The sequence below is a fragment of the Lampetra planeri genome, chromosome 19 (assembly GCF_965212315.1).
Source record: "Lampetra planeri chromosome 19, kcLamPlan1.2.h2, whole genome shotgun sequence".
Lineage (NCBI taxonomy): Eukaryota > Metazoa > Chordata > Hyperoartia > Petromyzontiformes > Petromyzontidae > Lampetra > Lampetra planeri.
Window position 1 is genome coordinate 514871 of NC_136125.1, and position 19614 is coordinate 534484.

The window sequence follows — 19614 nt, forward strand, 5'->3', positions numbered from 1 at the left end:
TGGATTTGCCCCGCTTGTGCGTGCTCGTGCTTTCTCCGTGAGTTGTCCCCCATTATGCCATGCAGATGGAGCGTGCGGAGGTTCGTCTGGAGGGCGTGGAGGCCATCATCCGGCTCGTGTCGCGCCGCGCGCTACTGCCGTCCGTGCGCTACGCGGTGCTGTGTGGCTGGCAACGTCTGCTCCCCGAGGGGGCCCCGCGCCGGTAGGGCCGACACCCCCCCCTCCCCACTGTCGTTGCTGCAGCGATGACGGTTCACCGGTCACCGCATTTCCCTCATTAGGTACCGAGATAGAGCCGTCTGTCACGAGAGCTACTCTGACGAGCTGTTCAGGAATGTTGCCGTCTCGTCACATGATCGCGAGGAGCCGCAACAATGTCATCCTGTCCCACACCGTGTTCAACCACCATGCTGCAGGTCACAACACTCCTCTGTCTACTTCTTCGCTCGCACTGCTCCACTCTGGAGTTCTGTCCCATCGTCTCTTTTCCCAAGCTCTTATAATACATTTGCTCAATTCATGATACGTGTTAACTCCTATCTGTTACAACGTTGATAACGCGGTTTCTTGCCGGCTGCTTAACAATTTCGGTCTTTGGGCCTGTGCTCGGCAACTGTTAAAATACATACATGTATATCAATCCTGTAATCCACACCTTTGCTGTATTGAATACCTTTCCTTTTAAGATGCAGAATATTCCTCGGGAGTACTGGTTTGCAACTGCACTGCAATTGTGATTTCTGTCAGATGGTGTGTGCTGCCTCACACAAGCACCGTGGTGACATCACCGCCACTTCGTGGTGAATGACGGCTGTTGTTGCTGCCTGGCCGTGTGTGCGTTGGTGTGTGCACAGCACTCTGTTCTCTGACTGCCTCCGAGACGTCGACCTCACTCCGCCGTTCAGTCGCATCCTCCTGGAAGTCACCTTCAGCAAGGTCCACAGCTGGGCCATCGACAACATCCGCAGCATCGTCCTGGATGCAGACAGCAAATTCAAAAACTCAGGTTGGGGCATCACTGCTTGGCACCTAATTGTGTCTTGTGTGCGCTGGGGAGCGGTAGCGTAGTGTGCTGGTGACACGAGTTCGATTCACACTCATGGTCAAGACCAGTGATGAATATCTGAACTGCTCCTGGGCCTCCCCTAGGTCGACTCAGTCTCAAATGTATTGTGTAACCATCGCCACTAGGGAGACAAAGGCGGTTGGGCGTGGTGCTGGCCACCCACCCCCTCGTGTATCGTGCCGGCCTTCGTAGGTGCTCCCTTAACAGCACTTGCCCCAAAAGTCTGTAAAGGCTGTACGGGGGATCTTTGTCTTTGTTATGGTTCCACCAGTGTCCATAGTTAGCATTTGGCCTTCTGAAGGAGACACACCCCCCCCCCCCCCCCCCAGGTGGTCACGTTGAAATTCTCTTGCTTTGTCATGAAGGAGTCACAGTGGCTATCTCGGCCAGGCAAGCACCGACATACTACGATATTATTTTACACGTAGATAATCTTCGGCATTGCAAAATGCTGTCTTGATTTAGAAAAATTCTCAGTATTGGAGAGTGTGAGCCTTCCTTCATCTGTGACTGGATAATACAGGCTCATTTTTCTCGATCATACAAAGTGCAAACAATTGCGCAGTATATGCAACGAATCTATGAATGTCTTCCTCTCATCTGCATCTGAACTGCTGAAATTCATAAAGTGAATGTACACGTGATGCCAAACCGCATTTTGACTTTTAAAGTATTCAAGTATAAATTGCATGCTACTTTTGTGTACTCTCATAGTTGTGTTTGAACGTTTGATAACGTTTGATAATCACACCGGTTAATTTTTTATTGCCAGGAATCCAGCCAGCACCCCTCATGACCATGACGAATGAGAACCCATCGGGGCCCAGCCTGGGCCTAGTGCCGCAGGCTCGCTTCCTGTTGGTCATGCTGAGCATGCTCACATCGGAGCACCGTGCCAACAGCCTGGGCCTGCTGCTCAACTCGGGCATCCTTGCCCTCACGCAGACACTGCTGCGCCTCATAGGTACAGGGCGGTGCGGAGATGCTGCACATCACGAGCGCTCGCAGAGATCCCACACGGGGCAGGCTCGCTAGGCTCGGCCGCTGCAACTGAGGTTCACGGCTAGTAGGATGCTAGCTGATTCAGTGAGACCGTATGATATTGTACTGCTTCCATAAAGTGGACACTAAAGATGCTGGGTATATTTACACTGAGGTAAACATTGATGTTTAAAACCAAGTTTTTAGTGGTACACTTTGGGGTTTTAGGGTATATTGGGAAACAGGTGAACACGTCCAGTGTACAAAGCAACACAGTGGAAGTCTCCCTGTGGGAGAGGAGCTCTGTATAATGGCGCACGGTGTGACGGCGTGTGTGTGCGGTGTGACGGACGGCGTGTGTGTGCGGTGTGACGGATGGCGTGTGTGTGGCGGATGGCATGTGTGCGTGCGGTGTGACGGTGCGTGCGGTGTGATGGTGCGTGCCATGCAGGGCCACTGTGGGACAGCAGTGAGGAGGCGGCAGAGCCGTCCCTGCAGGGTGCATCGGCCGCCGTGCTGGAGGAGTCGCGGCGTGAGGCGGCCCAGGCTCCGCTGCCCGTGACCGGGCCCGAGCTAGCCGCCTCCATGAAGGTCGGCACGCGCGTGATGCGCGGCGTCGACTGGAAGTGGGGCGACCAGGTCTGTGAGGTGCCTTCTCCCCATCGTCTTCATCCTCATTACCCACCGTTGTTGTCGTCATTGTCGACTGATATTGTCGTAGCTGTGGAAAGCCATAATTGTCACCACCACCATAAGCAGGGTCGAGCCTTAGTAGGACAAGGATGGGCGAGCACCTTGCACCAAGTGGGTGTTACAGGCTGCTGTGGGGCTATGTTGTGGGCAGCAGAGGACAGCACAGCAAAATCCATAGCTGTGCTGTACTATGCTCCCACAACTATGCTCCCCACATCCATCCTGCCCTGAACAGCGTGGTGAAGTTTGGTCGAATAACCCTTTGATCCACACTCAGCAGTGGCTTGACAAGAGGTGCTTAGGTTCTCACATCCATATACACGGTGGTCCACATGCATGCGAGTGGCGGCTGCTAGTGCCATGTTGGCACTGCACGGAACACCAAACATGTTTTGACTTAAAGCTTTCGTGACTGCAGGGATTCATATTCTTTGGGTCTTTTGGTAAAGTCACGTAGATAGGTTCAAAGAAAATAACCAAAAAACTACGACATTTCGATCGCAACACAAGCAATCGTCATCATCTTTGAACCTATCTACGTGACTTTACTGAAAGACCTAAAGAATACCAAATGTGATTTGAAGCTTTCGTGACTGTAGGAATCTCTACTCTTTGGTTCTTTTGGTAAAGTCACGTAGGTAGAAATAAAATAAAATAAATCACGACGTTTCGATCGCAACACAAGCGTCATCAGGCGTAACCGATACAGCAGGACAACTGCTGATTTGCTAACAACAAGAGCTTATAGAGGGTTTTGGTGGGCTCAACCCCAGGGGTAAGTGGGCGGAGCGTGAGAAAATTAGCATGTCAATGGTACATTGACATGCTAATTTTCTCAGCATGTCAATGGTACATTGACATGCCCTGAGGGGAATGTATGGAGGCACGCATGCTGTACATCAAGCAAGCACCTGATGTCATCGGATTGACTACCAAACTCTAAACTTAACTTTTTTTTTAGTTTTACCAGGCAAGGCCTACTGAGCTTTATAGCTCTTTTTCCAGAAGTGACTTGGCCACAAATGATAGCTCAATGAAGTGGCTTATCACGTACATATTTCTAGCAGCCAAATACTCATAATAATGTTTTTTGGGTTAGATCGTGTTATTTATAAATGTGTCGTAACCCTCCACCACCCGACATGGCCAAACAGTAAAATTGTATCACGTTTACAAAAGACAAATAGTTCACTACTTTAGCCCACCGGTGTGTTGAAGAGAGAATCAAGATAATTTACAATTTTTGAGTACAACGTTTCGCTGGTAATTACATCCAGCATCATCGGGCATTTTGCAGAATGGTGAAGCCCTCCACTTGCTCCCAGTCTTAAATAGAGCAGCAGGGTGTTGTCATCATTTAAGCCAAATACTCTAAACGCATGTTGATTCTAAACCAGAGGACCCGGATAAAAATACACGTGACCACTAGGAGAACATCCAAACCCACGAGCTCCTGTATACCAGGTGAGGCGGTTAACGTACAGTTACGACATTTTGCTTATCAACTGCCATACAAAAGGAGAGAGAGGGGGATAGAGGGAAGCATCTTGAGGCCAAAGCCCAGGAAGTCGTAAGGATGCCCGTGAACGCAACGACGTGAAGGTGAGGACAGGGGCCTCGCTGTGTTGTCAGGATGGGCCGCCCCCTGGCCTGGGCCGCGTGATCGGGGAGCTGGGCGAGGACGGCTGGATCCGCGTGCAGTGGGACACGGGCAACACCAACTCGTACCGCATGGGCAAGGAGGGGAAGTACGACTTGCGGCTCGCCGAGCAGCCCGCACCTGCCCAGCCCTCCAGCGTGGACGACTCGGACGTGGAGGAAGACGCCGGTGCCTGTACCCTCTTCACCACTGCGACCACAACCGCCGCCTCCACGACCACCACAAACGCCTCCACCATCACCACCATTATGGCTAACATTGCCACTACCCTTTGGTTCTTTCGGTAAAGTCACGTAGGTGAAAATAAAAAAGTAAAAGATAATAAAAAAAAGAAAAAAAATAGAAATAACTAAATTAAATCACGACGTTTCGGGCGCAACACAAGCGTCCGTCATCAGGTGGGGACAACCACAGCGAAATAGTTTGCTGAAGTATGCCAAAGAGATGACTCTGACAAGGGATTATATCGCTGAGGAGGGGGGGAAAGAGAGGCCAGGGTGAGTGTGGGGGTGGGGTGTGGGCTGGAGAGGAGCGGAAAGGCTGATCCTTAAGCTCGACTTACTGCTGTGACACGTTGGTTGGGGGGGGGGTTTGGGGGAAAACTCTGCAGGCTCGAAACACTGCACGGCTAATTTCCCAGTGATGGGAGTGAGAAGGGCTGGGAGTAAAAGACTGGAGATACAGATATGAATATAAACTATAAGATAGCTAAGGTTTAACTTGGTTATTAACATCCTTCCATTGATTGCTCAATTTTAATTCATCTTCTCAGTTGAAGTTTATGTCTATGTTTGTATATCTGGGTGGCTTCATGGACAAATCTTTGGTGGTATCCAGATGGCTTGCAGAGCACTTTGGTATCAGAGAAAACAATATCATGAGAGCCCACCGCGTTATAGCAGTGATCAGCAACTGCGGAAGATCCAGTTCTGCCATGTTTTAAATCCACCTTGTGCTCGCGAATGCGGTCCGATATATGTAGTTTCGTTTCCCCAATGTAACAATCACCACAAATGCAACTAAGTTTGTAGACTCCAAGGTATTGAATGCAGGAATGACATCCTTATGGATGGGATTAGATCATGGATCTTGTGTACTGTACTGAATCGGACCTGGATATTGTGTTTGTTTAAGATTTTGGAATTTTTTTTTGGTAACGCCTGCTATGTATGGTAATGTGACGGTTTTGATCGGAGTCTTCAAGGGGTTGTCTTTCTGTGGTTGGAGAAACAGCTTTGCGGATAATCTGGTCCGAATATCCATTCATCTTTAGGGCCTGGCGTATGTGTTCCAATTCACTGGCTAGGTGGTGTTGGTCAGATATGCAGTGGGCCCTATGGTGTAATGTTTTGATGAGGGAATTCTTCTGTGCCGGATGGTGGTGGGAGTCAGGTTTCAGATATGAATCTGTGGGTGGCTTTCATGTAGACAGTGTCCCAAAGAGCCATCAGGTTTTTTCTCAAACAACATCCAGGAATGGTAGCTTACCATCCTTCTCCACTTCCATGGTGAATATGATGGATGGGTGTATGGAGTTAATGTGGTCGAGAAATTGGTTAAATGCTGGTAGGCCATGTGGCCAAATGACGAAAGTGTCATCCACATATCTCTTCCACAGGGAAGGATGCAGGGGGGATGTCTGGATGGCGTCTGTTTCAAATGTCTCCATGAAAACATTGGCTATCACTGGTGACAAGGGGGAACCCATGGGGGTACCCTCATTTTGTTTGTAGAAAGTACCATTCCAGGTGAAGTACATGTTGGTAAGGTTCAGTCCATGTTGGACTAAGTCTTCAATTATTGCTAAGGTGTCAGGCACTGGAACCTTGGTGAATAGAGAAACCACATCAAAGCTGACGAGGACATCATCAGGGGACAATGAAATGTCCTTGATTAGAGAGACCAAGTGAGCTGAATTAAGTACTGCTGAAGTGGTCTTGCCAGTGAAAGGAAGTAAGGTATCAGACAGAAAACGGGCTAGTTTGTAGGTAGGTGAGTTGATCGTGGACACGATGGGCCGCAGTGGGGTGCGTTCTTTAACGCTCTTGGGAAGACCATAGAATCTGGGTGGTCTAGCAGCCGAAGGTTTTAGGGAGAGCCGTTTGTCTGGTTCGATTAGAGCAGTCGAACTGTAATGATATTGTTGGTTTTTGTAGTTAGGCTGTTAGTTGGATCTTTATTGATTTTGGAGTAGCTACCATCATTGAGCAGGTCCTGGATTTTGTTGTATGTAGTTTTATCCATGATGACAGTGGCATTGCCCTTGTCGGCCGAGAGGATGACTGTGCCATCCCACTTTTTCAAATTTGCGACTTCAGAGCGCTCGTCTTTGCTGATGTTGCTAATGGATTTCTTTGCATTTTTGAGGATCGTGGCAATTTCAGCTCTAGCAACGTCTGTTTGGATGTATCCCAAGCCTTTGAGGGCTACATCAAACTGGGAGGTTATATCATCCTCTGGGATATGTTTAGGGGTAACTGCGAAATTCAGTCCTTTGGCTAGTACCGATTTTAGATTGTCAGAAATTGGGATGCTACTCTGATTGCTAGCAATATTGTTAACATCTAACTTTTTAATGTGTGGGTCTGGCTTCTTTGACAGGAGGTTGAATTTAACGATCAAGTTGACTTTACATTTAGTTGACAGTGAATTAGCAGAGGAGGCTGTCATGTTGTCAACACGGTCCCAATCAGAAGGGGACATTTTTTGTGTTAACATTAAGTGTGATTGTAAGAGACTCTTGTCTAGATTATCGAGTTCAAATCGGAGCAATCTTCTTCTCTCTGAGGTTAGTGATGGATTAGCTTTAAACAAAATCCGTTTAGCGATCGGTGAAGTGACAGCAGCAGATGTGAGTGAATGCGCTGGGTATTACCTTTATTGTCGCGGCGTCTCTTGAGGAAGGTTAGCGACTCGATTAGTTGTGACTTCTTGTCCCGTTGTCTGTTAAAAGCTTTAACAGATAAGTGCAATCCCTCCCCGTAGAGGCGGGTTAATTCTAGATTTGAAGTTTTCGTGACTGCAAGGATCCATACTCTGCAGAGTTCTCCCCCAACCCCCCCCCCCCACCCAACGTGTCACAGCAGTAGGCCGCGAGCTTGAGGATCAGCCTTTCCGCTCTTCTCCAGCCCACGCCCCACCCCCACACTCACCCTGGCCTCTCTTTCCCCCCCCCTTCAGCTATATAATCCCTTGTCAGAGTCATCTCTTTGGCATACTTCAGCAAACTGTTTTCGCTGTGGTTGTCCCCACCTGATGACGGACGCTTGTATTACGCCCGAAACGTCGTGATTTAATGTAGTTATTTCTATTTTTATTCTTTATTTTTTATTTTCACCTACGTAACTTTGCCGAAAGAACCAAAGAGTGGATCCTTGCAGTCACGAAAACTTCTAATCTAGAATTGCCACTACCACCACCACCATCACAAGCACCTTCACCATCACCACCACTATGGCTAACACCACCACCACTACGGCTAACATCACCACTACCGCCACTATCACCATCACTACGGCTAGCATCAACATCGCTACGGCTAACATCGCCACCACGGCGAATAACACAACCAACACCACCACCACTGGTGCTATCATCACCACCAATGTCATTAAAATAGTAAAATGTAAAATATTTAATTAATTGTTGTGAAGAGTCTTTGGTGTTGATTGCTTGCAAATGTAATTAAAATGAAATTTTTTCCATGTTTTATGTGCTAGTAGGCGTACGCGAGTGTTGATAGGTCTGATAGTGATACATGACAAGCGCAAAATGGATGTCAATCGACTACCCTAAAGCCACCGTAATGATCGCCTAATTACCCAGGAGATAGCCACATCGTCTAAAGACTCGTTTTCAGAAGCCTCCTGTTACATTGGAATGCTTGGCCAATTCTAATGGCATAGTATGTTTTTAGCTATGGGAGGAAACCAGGGAACCCGGAGGAAGCCCATTTAGAACAGGGGGCGAACATACACACGCCACACAGAAAGGCGCATAAGTGAGGAATCGAACTCGGGTCCTTACGGCTGCACCTATGGATCCCATAATCCACAGTTGGCCTTGTTCCCTGCGCATGTGGTGCGGCCCCGGTCTGCGAGCCGGTGTGACTGGTGCGTGTGCCGGCCGCGTCGACGGATTAACCTTCGCTCCTCTCCTGCGGCTGTGCTGCAGACGGGGATGCGTTGGAGCAGAGCTGCCACCCCACGGCGCTGCTCTACCGCTCCGCACTGGGGCTGCTGCAGTGCCTGGGGCTGTGCACGGGCATCCACGCCGACGCCATGCCGGGACCTGCCGTGCGCGCCACGTGCGGCCTTCTGCGCAGCCTCGTGCACAGCGGCACCGTCGACAAGAAGGGTTCGTCCGCGTTCGCCTCACGGCGGCGTGGGGTCGCGGCGTGGTGTCACGGCGTGGGGTCGCGGCGAGGTGTCACGGCGTGGGGTCGCGTGGGGTCGCGGCGTGGGCGTGGGGTCGCGGCGTGGGGTTGGGGATCGGCGTTGACTGCGACTGCCCTCTAATCGGTGTTTGGCAGCGCTTCGCGACCCGTGCGGCTGAGAGGAGGAGAGTCCCCGTGTGAGCGTGCCCGCGCCCCTCTGCCTTTTGTGCCGTGCAGCCGTCTCTGTGAGCGACCTGGTGGCTCGGGAGCAGCACTTCCGCTGGGGCACGCTCGGCTTCACTCGCAGCATCGCGCTCTCGGGGGCCGTGTGCAGAGCGCTGAGCACCGCGCAGTGGATCGGGCTGCTGCTGCGCTTCGTCGAGCAGCGCGGCGGCGGCGGAGGCGGCGTGGGATCGCTGCAGCGGCAGGTGCGTCAGGCGGTCGCACCGCTCCTCCCATGAGACTCGACAACGAAGCGTGGCTCATGTTGGAGAGATTCTCCTCGGTTGTGCGTTCACCTTGCTGGCCGTCAGTCACTGGTTTTAACGTTTCACTAATGTTGCTACTGTCTGCCTCTCCATCCTCGCACTCGAGTGACATCACTGTACTGATGTTGTATACGCATTTATGGGAGTGATGCCACAACAGCAGACACACTTCATTCACTACTACTACCATGGTCTCTGTTCCAATCAACATCACCCATTGATTCCTCCTCCCGTGTTGAGGACTCTCTCTGCCAGACTGACTCTTTCATCTCATCCACACTGTTCAACCATCACGCTGCAGGATGCAACAACCCACTCACTAACCCACTCAGTCGGCCTCTCACCCACTCACCCACTCATCCACTCACTTGCTCACCACACTGCAGGTCACAACACTTCACTTTCTGCTTCCTTCCCACTGCTGGACTTTGGAATTCCCTCCGATCTTCTATTTCTCAAGCTCTTCTATTTCAACAAAAGCATCAACTCTCGTCTATTACAACATTTTTCGTGCTGTTTATTGCTGGCCGCTTGATGTTTTGGACGCAAAAAACACTTTGCGGATTGACCTGGAAGTGACATCACAGCTCTTTCTTTCCCCCCCGAGCACCTCCTCTTCAGGGTCTGGAGCTGTCGAGAAGAGTGAGCGGTACGCTCGGGACTTACCTACTGAGCGAGCTCTCGAAAGATACATTTTTGTGTTTCCGCCCACATGTATAAAACACTCATGAATGGAGTTGGCCATAGATCAGGGGATAGGACCACAGAGCTTGGAAAATTGTCGGCGCCGATCCTGGATGCCTTCCCGCTTGCATGTGGTTTCCCACGTGTCTCGATCGTTATCTTTCTGAGAGGGAAATAAAACTGCGCGATACAAATGTAAAATCTTTACGATGATTTTTCAAGTTTAGTCATTGGTGACTGAGGTCATGAAAACAATCCAAAAATGGAACCAGTTTTTATCTATTTGTGGGAACCTGGGATTTGAACTAAGTATCATCTGTTGAATTTAAGTGTTTTTTGAAAATTGCGTTCTTAAATTGCTCTTGTAACCCAGGTCGACCTTGCAAAAGTGACGACAGGTTTTTGTAATCGACATCCCGGTTGAATAAAGGATCCGAACGCATGCCCTTTACAGTAGGCTCACCTCTGATGCGTATCAGTTACAGCTGGCTCACCTCTATGATGCGTATCAGTTACAGCTGGCTCACCTCTATGATGCGTATCAGTTACAGCTGGCTCACCGCTATGACGCGTATCAGTTACAGCTGGCTCACCGCTATGACGCGTATCAGTTACAGCTGGCTCACCTCTATGACGCGTATCAGTTACAGCTGGCTCACCGCTATGACGCGTATCAGTTACAGCTGGCTCACCGCTATGACGCGTATCAGTTACAGCTGGCTCACCTCTATGACGCGTATCAGTTACAGCTGGCTCACCTCTATGACGCGTATCAGTTACAGCTGGCTCATCACTATGACGCGTATCAGTTACAGCTGGCTCACCGCTATGACGCGTATCAGTTACAGCTGGCTCACCGCTATGACGCGTATCAGTTACAGCTGGCTCACCTCTATGACGCGTATCAGTTACAGCTGGCTCACCGCTATGATGCATATCAGTTACAGCTGGCTCACCTCTATGACGCGTATCAGTTACAGCTGGCTCACCGCTATGATGCGTATCAGTTACAGCTGGCTCACCTCTATGATGCGTATCAGTTACAGCTGGCTCACCGCTATGACGCGTATCAGTTACAGCTGGCTCACCTCTATGATGCGTATCAGTTACAGCTGGCTCACCTCTATGACGCGTATCAGTTACTGCTGGCTCACCGCTATGACGCGTATCAGTTACAGCTGGCTCACCTCTATGACGCGTATCAGTTACAGCTGGCTCACCTCTATGACGCGTATCAGTTACAGCTGGCTCACCGCTATGATGCGTATCAGTTACAGCTGGCTCACCTCTATGACGCGTATCAGTTACAGCTGGCTCACCTCTATGACGCGTATCAGTTACAGCTGGCTCACCTCTATGACGCGTATCAGTTACAGCTGGCTCACCGCTATGACGCGTATCAGTTACAGCTGGCTCACCTCTATGACGCGTATCAGTTACAGCTGGCTCACCGCTATGACGCGTATCAGTTACAGCTGGCTCACCGCTATGACGCGTATCAGTTACAGCTGGCTCACCTCTATGACGCGTATCAGTTACAGCTGGCTCACCTCTATGACGCGTATCAGTTACAGCTGGCTCACCGCTATGACGCGTATCAGTTACAGCTGGCTCACCTCTATGACGCGTATCAGTTACAGCTGGCTCACCGCTATGATGCGTATCAGTTACAGCTGGCTCGCCTCTATGACGCGTATCAGTTACAGCTGGCTCACCGCTATGATGCGTATCAGTTACAGCTGGCTCACCTCTATGATGCGTATCAGTTACAGCTGGCTCACCTCTATGACGCGTATCAGTTACAGCTGGCTCACCTCTATGACGCGTATCAGTTACAGCTGGCTCACCGCTATGATGCGTATCAGTTACAGCTGGCTCACCGTTATGACGCGTATCAGTTACAGCTGGCTCACCTCTATGACGCGTATCAGTTACAGCTGGCTCACCTCTATGACGCGTATCAGTTACAGCTGGCTCACCTCTATGACGCGTATCAGTTACAGCTGGCTCACCTCTATGACGCGTATCAGTTACAGCTGGCTCACCTCTATGACGCGTATCAGTTACAGCTGGCTCACCTCTATGACGCGTATCAGTTACAGCTGGCTCACCTCTATGACGCGTATCAGTTACAGCTGGCTCACCGCTATGACGCGTATCAGTTACAGCTGGCTCACCTCTATGACGCGTATCAGTTACAGCTGGCTCACCGCTATGATGCGTATCAGTTACAGCTGGCTCACCTCTATGACGCGTATCAGTTACAGCTGGCTCACCGCTATGACGCGTATCAGTTACAGCTGGCTCACCTCTATGATGCGTATCAGTTACAGCTGGCTCACCGCTATGACACGTATCAGTTACAGCTGGCTCACCTCTATGACGCGTATCAGTTACAGCTGGCTCACCTCTATGACGCGTATCAGTTACAGCTGGCTCACCTCTATGACGCGTATCAGTTACAGCTGGCTCACTGCTATGATGCGTATCAGTTACAGCTGGCTCACCTCTATGACGCGTATCAGTTACAGCTGGCTCACCTCTATGACGCGTATCAGTTACAGCTGGCTCACCTCTATGACGCGTATCAGTTACAGCTGGCTCACCGCTATGACGCGTATCAGTTACAGCTGGCTCACCTCTATGACGCGTATCAGTTACAGCTGGCTCACCTCTATGACGCGTATCAGTTACAGCTGGCTCACCGCTATGACGCGTATCAGTTACAGCTGGCTCACCTCTATGACGCGTATCAGTTACAGCTGGCTCACCTCTATGACGCGTATCAGTTACAGCTGGCTCACCTCTATGACGCGTATCAGTTACAGCTGGCTCACCTCTATGACGCGTATCAGTTACAGCTGGCTCACCGCTATGACGCGTATCAGTTACAGCTGGCTCACCTCTATGACGCGTATCAGTTACAGCTGGCTCACCGCTATGACGCGTATCAGTTACAGCTGGCTCACCTCTATGACGCGTATCAGTTACAGCTGGCTCACCTCTATGACGCGTATCAGTTACAGCTGGCTCACCGCTATGACGCGTATCAATTACAGCTGGCTCACCGCTATGACGCTTATCAGTTACAGCTGGCTCACCTCTATGATGCGTATCAGTTACAGATGGCTCACCGCTATGATGCGTATCAGTTACAGCTGGCTCACCGCTATGATGCGTATCAGTTACAGCTGGCTCACCTCTATGACGCGTATCAGTTACAGCTGGCTCACCTCTATGACGCGTATCAGTTACAGCTGGCTCACCTCTATGATGCGTATCAGTTACAGCTGGCTCACCTCTATGCCGCGTATCAGTTACAGCTGGCTCACCTCTATGACGCGTATCAGTTACAGCTGGCTCACCGCTATGACGCGTATCAGTTACAGCTGGCTCACCTCTATGACGCGTATCAGTTACAGCTGGCTCACCGCTATGACGCGTATCAGTTACAGCTGGCTCACCGCTATGACGCGTATCAGTTACAGCTGGCTCACCTCTATGACGCGTATCAGTTACAGCTGGCTCACCTCTATGACGCGTATCAGTTACAGCTGGCTCACCTCTATGACGCGTATCAGTTACAGCTGGCTCACCGCTATGACGCGTATCAGTTACAGCTGGCTCACCTCTATGACGCGTATCAGTTACAGCTGGCTCACCGCTATGATGCGTATCAGTTACAGCTGGCTCACCTCTATGACGCGTTTCAGTTACAGCTGGCTCACCGCTATGATGCGTATCAGTTACAGCTGGCTCACCTCTATGATGCGTATCAGTTACAGCTGGCTCACCTCTATGACGCGTATCAGTTACAGCTGGCTCACCTCTATGACGCGTATCAGTTACAGCTGGCTCACCGCTATGATGCGTATCAGTTACAGCTGGCTCACCTCTATGACGCGTATCAGTTACAGCTGGCTCACCGCTATGATGCGTATCAGTTACAGCTGGCTCACCTCTATGATGCGTATCAGTTACAGCTGGCTCACCTCTATGACGCGTATCAGTTACAGCTGGCTCACCTCTATGACGCGTATCAGTTACAGCTGGCTCACCGCTATGATGCGTATCAGTTACAGCTGGCTCACCGCTATGACGCGTATCAGTTACAGCTGGCTCACCGCTATGACGCGTATCAGTTACAGCTGGCTCACCTCTATGACGCGTATCAGTTACAGCTGGCTCACCTCTATGACGCGTATCAGTTACAGCTGGCTCACCTCTATGATGCGTATCAGTTACAGCTGGCTCACCTCTATGACGCGTATCAGTTACAGCTGGCTCACCTCTATGACGCGTATCAGTTACAGCTGGCTCACCTCTATGACGCGTATTAGTTACAGCTGGCTCACCTCTATGACGCGTATCAGTTACAGCTGGCTCACCTCTATGACGCGTATCAGTTACAGCTGGCTCACCGCTATGACGCGTATCAGTTACAGCTGGCTCACCTCTATGACGCGTATCAGTTACAGCTGGCTCACCGCTATGACGCGTATCAGTTACAGCTGGCTCACCTCTATGACGCGTATCAGTTACAGCTGGCTCACCGCTATGACGCGTATCAGTTACAGCTGGCTCACCTCTATGACGCGTATCAGTTACAGCTGGCTCACCGCTATGACGCGTATCAGTTACAGCTGGCTCACCTCTATGACGCGTATCAGTTACAGCTGGCTCACCTCTATGACGCGTATCAGTTACAGCTGGCTCACCTCTATGACGCGTATCAGTTACAGCTGGCTCACCGCTATGATGCGTATCAGTTACAGCTGGCTCACCTCTATGACGCGTATCAGTTACAGCTGGCTCACCTCTATGACGCGTATCAGTTACAGCTGGCTCACCTCTATGACGCGTATCAGTTACAGCTGGCTCACCGCTATGACGCGTATCAGTTACAGCTGGCTCACCTCTATGACGCGTATCAGTTACAGCTGGCTCACCTCTATGACGCGTATCAGTTACAGCTGGCTCACCGCTATGACGCGTATCAGTTACAGCTGGCTCACCTCTATGACGCGTATCAGTTACAGCTGGCTCACCGCTATGATGCGTATCAGTTACAGCTGGCTCACCTCTATGACGCGTTTCAGTTACAGCTGGCTCACCGCTATGATGCGTATCAGTTACAGCTGGCTCACCTCTATGATGCGTATCAGTTACAGCTGGCTCACCTCTATGACGCGTATCAGTTACAGCTGGCTCACCTCTATGACGCGTATCAGTTACAGCTGGCTCACCGCTATGATGCGTATCAGTTACAGCTGGCTCACCTCTATGACGCGTATCAGTTACAGCTGGCTCACCGCTATGATGCGTATCAGTTACAGCTGGCTCACCTCTATGATGCGTATCAGTTACAGCTGGCTCACCTCTATGACGCGTATCAGTTACAGCTGGCTCACCTCTATGACGCGTATCAGTTACAGCTGGCTCACCGCTATGATGCGTATCAGTTACAGCTGGCTCACCGCTATGACGCGTATCAGTTACAGCTGGCTCACCGCTATGACGCGTATCAGTTACAGCTGGCTCACCTCTATGACGCGTATCAGTTACAGCTGGCTCACCTCTATGACGCGTATCAGTTACAGCTGGCTCACCTCTATGATGCGTATCAGTTACAGCTGGCTCACCTCTATGACGCGTATCAGTTACAGCTGGCTCACCTCTATGACGCGTATCAGTTACAGCTGGCTCACCTCTATGACGCGTATTAGTTACAGCTGGCTCACCTCTATGACGCGTATCAGTTACAGCTGGCTCACCTCTATGACGCGTATCAGTTACAGCTGGCTCACCGCTATGACGCGTATCAGTTACAGCTGGCTCACCTCTATGACGCGTATCAGTTACAGCTGGCTCACCGCTATGACGCTTATCAGTTACAGCTGACTCACCTCTATGACGCGTATCAGTTACAGCTGGCTCACCGCTATGACGCGTATCAGTTACAGCTGGCTCACCTCTATGACGCGTATCAGTTACAGCTGGCTCACCGCTATGACGCGTATCAGTTACAGCTGGCTCACCTCTATGACGCGTATCAGTTACAGCTGGCTCACCTCTATGACGCGTATCAGTTACAGCTGGCTCACCTCTATGACGCGTATCAGTTACAGCTGGCTCACCGCTATGATGCGTATCAGTTACAGCTGGCTCACCTCTATGACGCGTATCAGTTACAGCTGGCTCACCTCTATGACGCGTATCAGTTACAGCTGGCTCACCTCTATGACGCGTATCAGTTACAGCTGGCTCACCGCTATGACGCGTATCAGTTACAGCTGGCTCACCTCTATGACGCGTATCAGTTACAGCTGGCTCACCTCTATGACGCGTATCAGTTACAGCTGGCTCACCGCTATGACGCGTATCAGTTACAGCTGGCTCACCTCTATGACGCGTATCAGTTACAGCTGGCTCACCTCTATGACGCGTATCAGTTACAGCTGGCTCACCGCTATGACGCGTATCAGTTACAGCTGGCTCACCTCTATGACGCGTATCAGTTACAGCTGGCTCACCGCTATGACGCGTATCAGTTACAGCTGGCTCACCTCTATGACGCGTATCAGTTACAGCTGGCTCACCGCTATGACGCGTATCAGTTACAGCTGGCTCACCTCTATGACGCGTATCAGTTACAGCTGGCTCACCTCTATGACGCGTATCAGTTACAGCTGGCTCACCTCTATGACGCGTATCAGTTACAGCTGGCTCACCGCTATGACGCGTATCAATTACAGCTGGCTCACCGCTATGACGCTTATCAGTTACAGCTGGCTCACCTCTATGATGCGTATCAGTTACAGATGGCTCACCGCTATGATGCGTATCAGTTACAGCTGGCTCACCGCTATGACGCATGCCCGTTACGGTCGGCTCACCGCTGTGACGTGTGCCCCGCCCCTGCCACGCGGGGGTGGGGGGTGGGGGGAGCCTGTCTGCCTCGCAGTGGAGGTCCAGCGACGGGTGGCGGCGGTGTGAGAGCGAGCACACGGATCTCGTTTCAGATCCTGGCGCTCCGTTTGCTGAGGGCCGTGCTGCCCTCTTGGAGCGGCGGCGGTGGTGGCGAGCGTGCGCAAGAGATGAAGACTCTGCTGGAGCGCCTCTTCCTCATGCTGGGAAACCTGCTGAGCTCCTGCTCGTCCGACAGCCTGTCGGCGCGAGGTGTGTGGACGTCATCAGAGGCGGAGCGGTTTCCCACTTAAAGAAGCTTTGAGGCATTGGTGCTCATCTCCCGTTTACAGCCCTGAGCCAGTGGTAAACATTCCACATCCTATGGTAGGACAACCGCTGTTGATTTCCCCGCAAAGTGCTTCTATTTTTATCGACCCCAGAGAGGTGATGGGCTCAGTCAATCCCCGACCAGGATTGGAACTTGCAACTTTTTGCTAGCAGCTCCCTCTACCGCTGAGCGCTTGAGTTTCATGCAGATGCACACACGTCAATGATTTTTGTGTCTGGTAGCTGAAGGTTTGGTTTTTATAGCATCAGTGCTGACTATTTCATTTTTATAGATCAGTATTCTTCAATGCAAGGCCCGTGGGCCACTGGCGGCCCCTGGTGGCCTTTAGTGCGGCCCCTGACGTGAAAACATCCCATCATTGTCCTGCTGCTGTCAAACCGAATGGTTTCAAATGTCTTATCGGGATAGTGGCCCCCCTCTGAACATTAGTGAAGTACACTGATCTAGACGTAATTTTTGCCTCATCGTATTCCACGTTTGGGTTGTTAATGGTCCTACGTGGCCACGGCTAATCCCGGACGCAGCTTGCGCTGACCCCCTGCGTGTGCCCGCCCTGCAGATGGCACCTGCCGCAGTCGGAGGGGCCGCCCGCAGGCGTCTCTGACGGCGTCGTGTAGTAGCACGCTGGCCGAGGAGACGGTGACGCTGCTGCGGGTGCTGCACGCGCTGCCCCGCTGGAGCCCGCTGATCAACCAGCACCTGGAGGCACACCTAGGCTGCGTGCGTCACCTCATGGGAGCCGCGCCTCATAAGGTGGGCGGTTCCCTCCCTTTGACTGCCTGCCAGGCCCCCCACCCCCAGTGATTGCTGCGGGTGCACTGACCGCAAGATACGCATTGTCGGCTTCCCGGCGGATGTTAAACATCCCTTGATGTCATTCGAAACGAGTCTGCTGTTCTGTGCCAGCGTCACGGCTCGCACTTTCCAAATTCGAAAAATTACCCTGCAAGTTTTACTCAATTGGGATGACAGAGCGGCAACCACTGCCCCCGACTGGCAGGCCAGGAGTCGCCTTGTGCCCACAGGGACAGCTGCCAGTGGGGGAATGCCAACCGTGCCCATCGGAGGTGCGGTGCGACGCAAGTCGCTGATCTCGTGCAGAGCGCTCCGAGAGGCCCTGGCGTACGGCGGGGCGCTCTGTAACGACGCGGCCGCTTGGCGGCGTCGGGGGCGACGCCTTGCAGCCGGGGACCGTTGGTCGGCCCCGGCAGCCGTTGTTTGCGGTCGGCCCTGGAAGAGCTCTCGTTGTGCCCGGGCCATGCGGCAGGGTGGTGTGGTGGATCCTGCGGGGGACCGCGTGCAGCTGGAGGCGCGCGGGCTGGTGGCTGTGCTGGCCGTGGTGGGCGGTGTGGACGGGCGCCTGCGGCTCGGGGGGCAGGTGGCGCACGAGGAGTTGGGTCAGGGCACGGTGACTCGCATCACGGCGCGAGGGCGCATCACCGTGCTCTTCCAGGAGCCGCCACGGGCCAGTCGTGTGTGCTCGCTGCCGCAGCTCCAACCGGTAACCCCCTCCCCTCCCACCGTTGTCGTCACTCTTGCTATCGCAGTTACCATCATCGTGGCTGATCATTGCCATGACTATCATCGTCACCACCACCTTCACTGTCTTCATTGCCATCATCATCATTATCGTTGAGGCTACATGAAGTGGAAAAGGCCCGCTGTTGAGATCCCCGGCTGTTATGGCGTAACTGGCCGACTGTGAAGGAAATGGCAGTGGCTGAAGTTGGGCACTGTGCGTGGCCATGGTGCAGGTCTCTGAGGTCGGCTTTGACCTGAGCAACTTCCCGATGACGGAGCCACTGCTCAACTCATGGGGCCAGCTTGTGAACCTGGCCTGCAGCAAGCAGCACCGGCGGTGGCGATCTGCGGCCCACGGGCCCACGGGTGAGAGCGTGGCCTGCGCACGGGGGGGGTGGCCAACGCTCGCCAGGCCCCCGTCGGCTTTCCTCTGCTCTTTAGCGATAAGTTTCGCGGAACGGTTGCCTGCTACCAATTCGCTTGTGTGGACGTCGCTGCATCAGTCGCTGACAGTTGCACAACCGGTTCCTTCCGAGATTAGGAAGCCACTCGAGCTGTGCACGTCTAAATCTATATTGAAAACGTATTTCTTTACAACTGCTTTTTGTGTTTAGATTTGTTGTCCTTCCCCCACACCTCCGATGAACATGGTTGGCTGTGTATGCTGCGAAATAAATTCTACATACATACATTACAGTGGAGACAATCTCTACTTTCAAGCTTTGATTTCCCTGGTCATTTCGTTGTGTATGATTTTCGTTTGCGAACTGCGAATAGTCGTAACAGCTGTCGTCACACGCCGTGCAATTCTCATTTGTTCATCGGGAAGGGTTGCGCTTGTGTTACGATAGCTGTCAACTTTAAGTCTGGCTGTACGAACGAAGCCTG

General features: G+C 51.9%; 1 protein-coding gene across 9 annotated transcripts in view; it reads left to right on the plus strand.

The window, feature by feature from the left end:
* The window catches only part of HERC2 (HECT and RLD domain containing E3 ubiquitin protein ligase 2), a 156855-nt gene that overhangs the window by 53006 nt on the left and 84235 nt on the right, over nt 1–19614 (plus strand). For 4 of the 9 annotated variants that reach the window (XM_078602720.1, XM_078602725.1, XM_078602721.1 and 1 more), the window contains 11 exons: nt 66–202; nt 855–1006; nt 1839–2030; nt 2499–2695; nt 4373–4574; nt 8574–8756; nt 9013–9203; nt 16970–17126; nt 17765–17958; nt 18473–18706; nt 18960–19092. In XM_078602720.1, coding sequence (XP_078458846.1) covers nt 66–202; nt 855–1006; nt 1839–2030; nt 2499–2695; nt 4373–4574; nt 8574–8756; nt 9013–9203; nt 16970–17126; nt 17765–17958; nt 18473–18706; nt 18960–19092 — 1972 coding nt within the window. The remainder of the gene's footprint in view (nt 1–65; nt 203–854; nt 1007–1838; nt 2031–2498; nt 2696–4372; nt 4575–8573; nt 8757–9012; nt 9204–16969; nt 17127–17764; nt 17959–18472; nt 18707–18959; nt 19093–19614) is intronic. The other 5 variants (XM_078602723.1, XM_078602726.1, XM_078602724.1 and 2 more) reach the window with 3 other exon arrangements.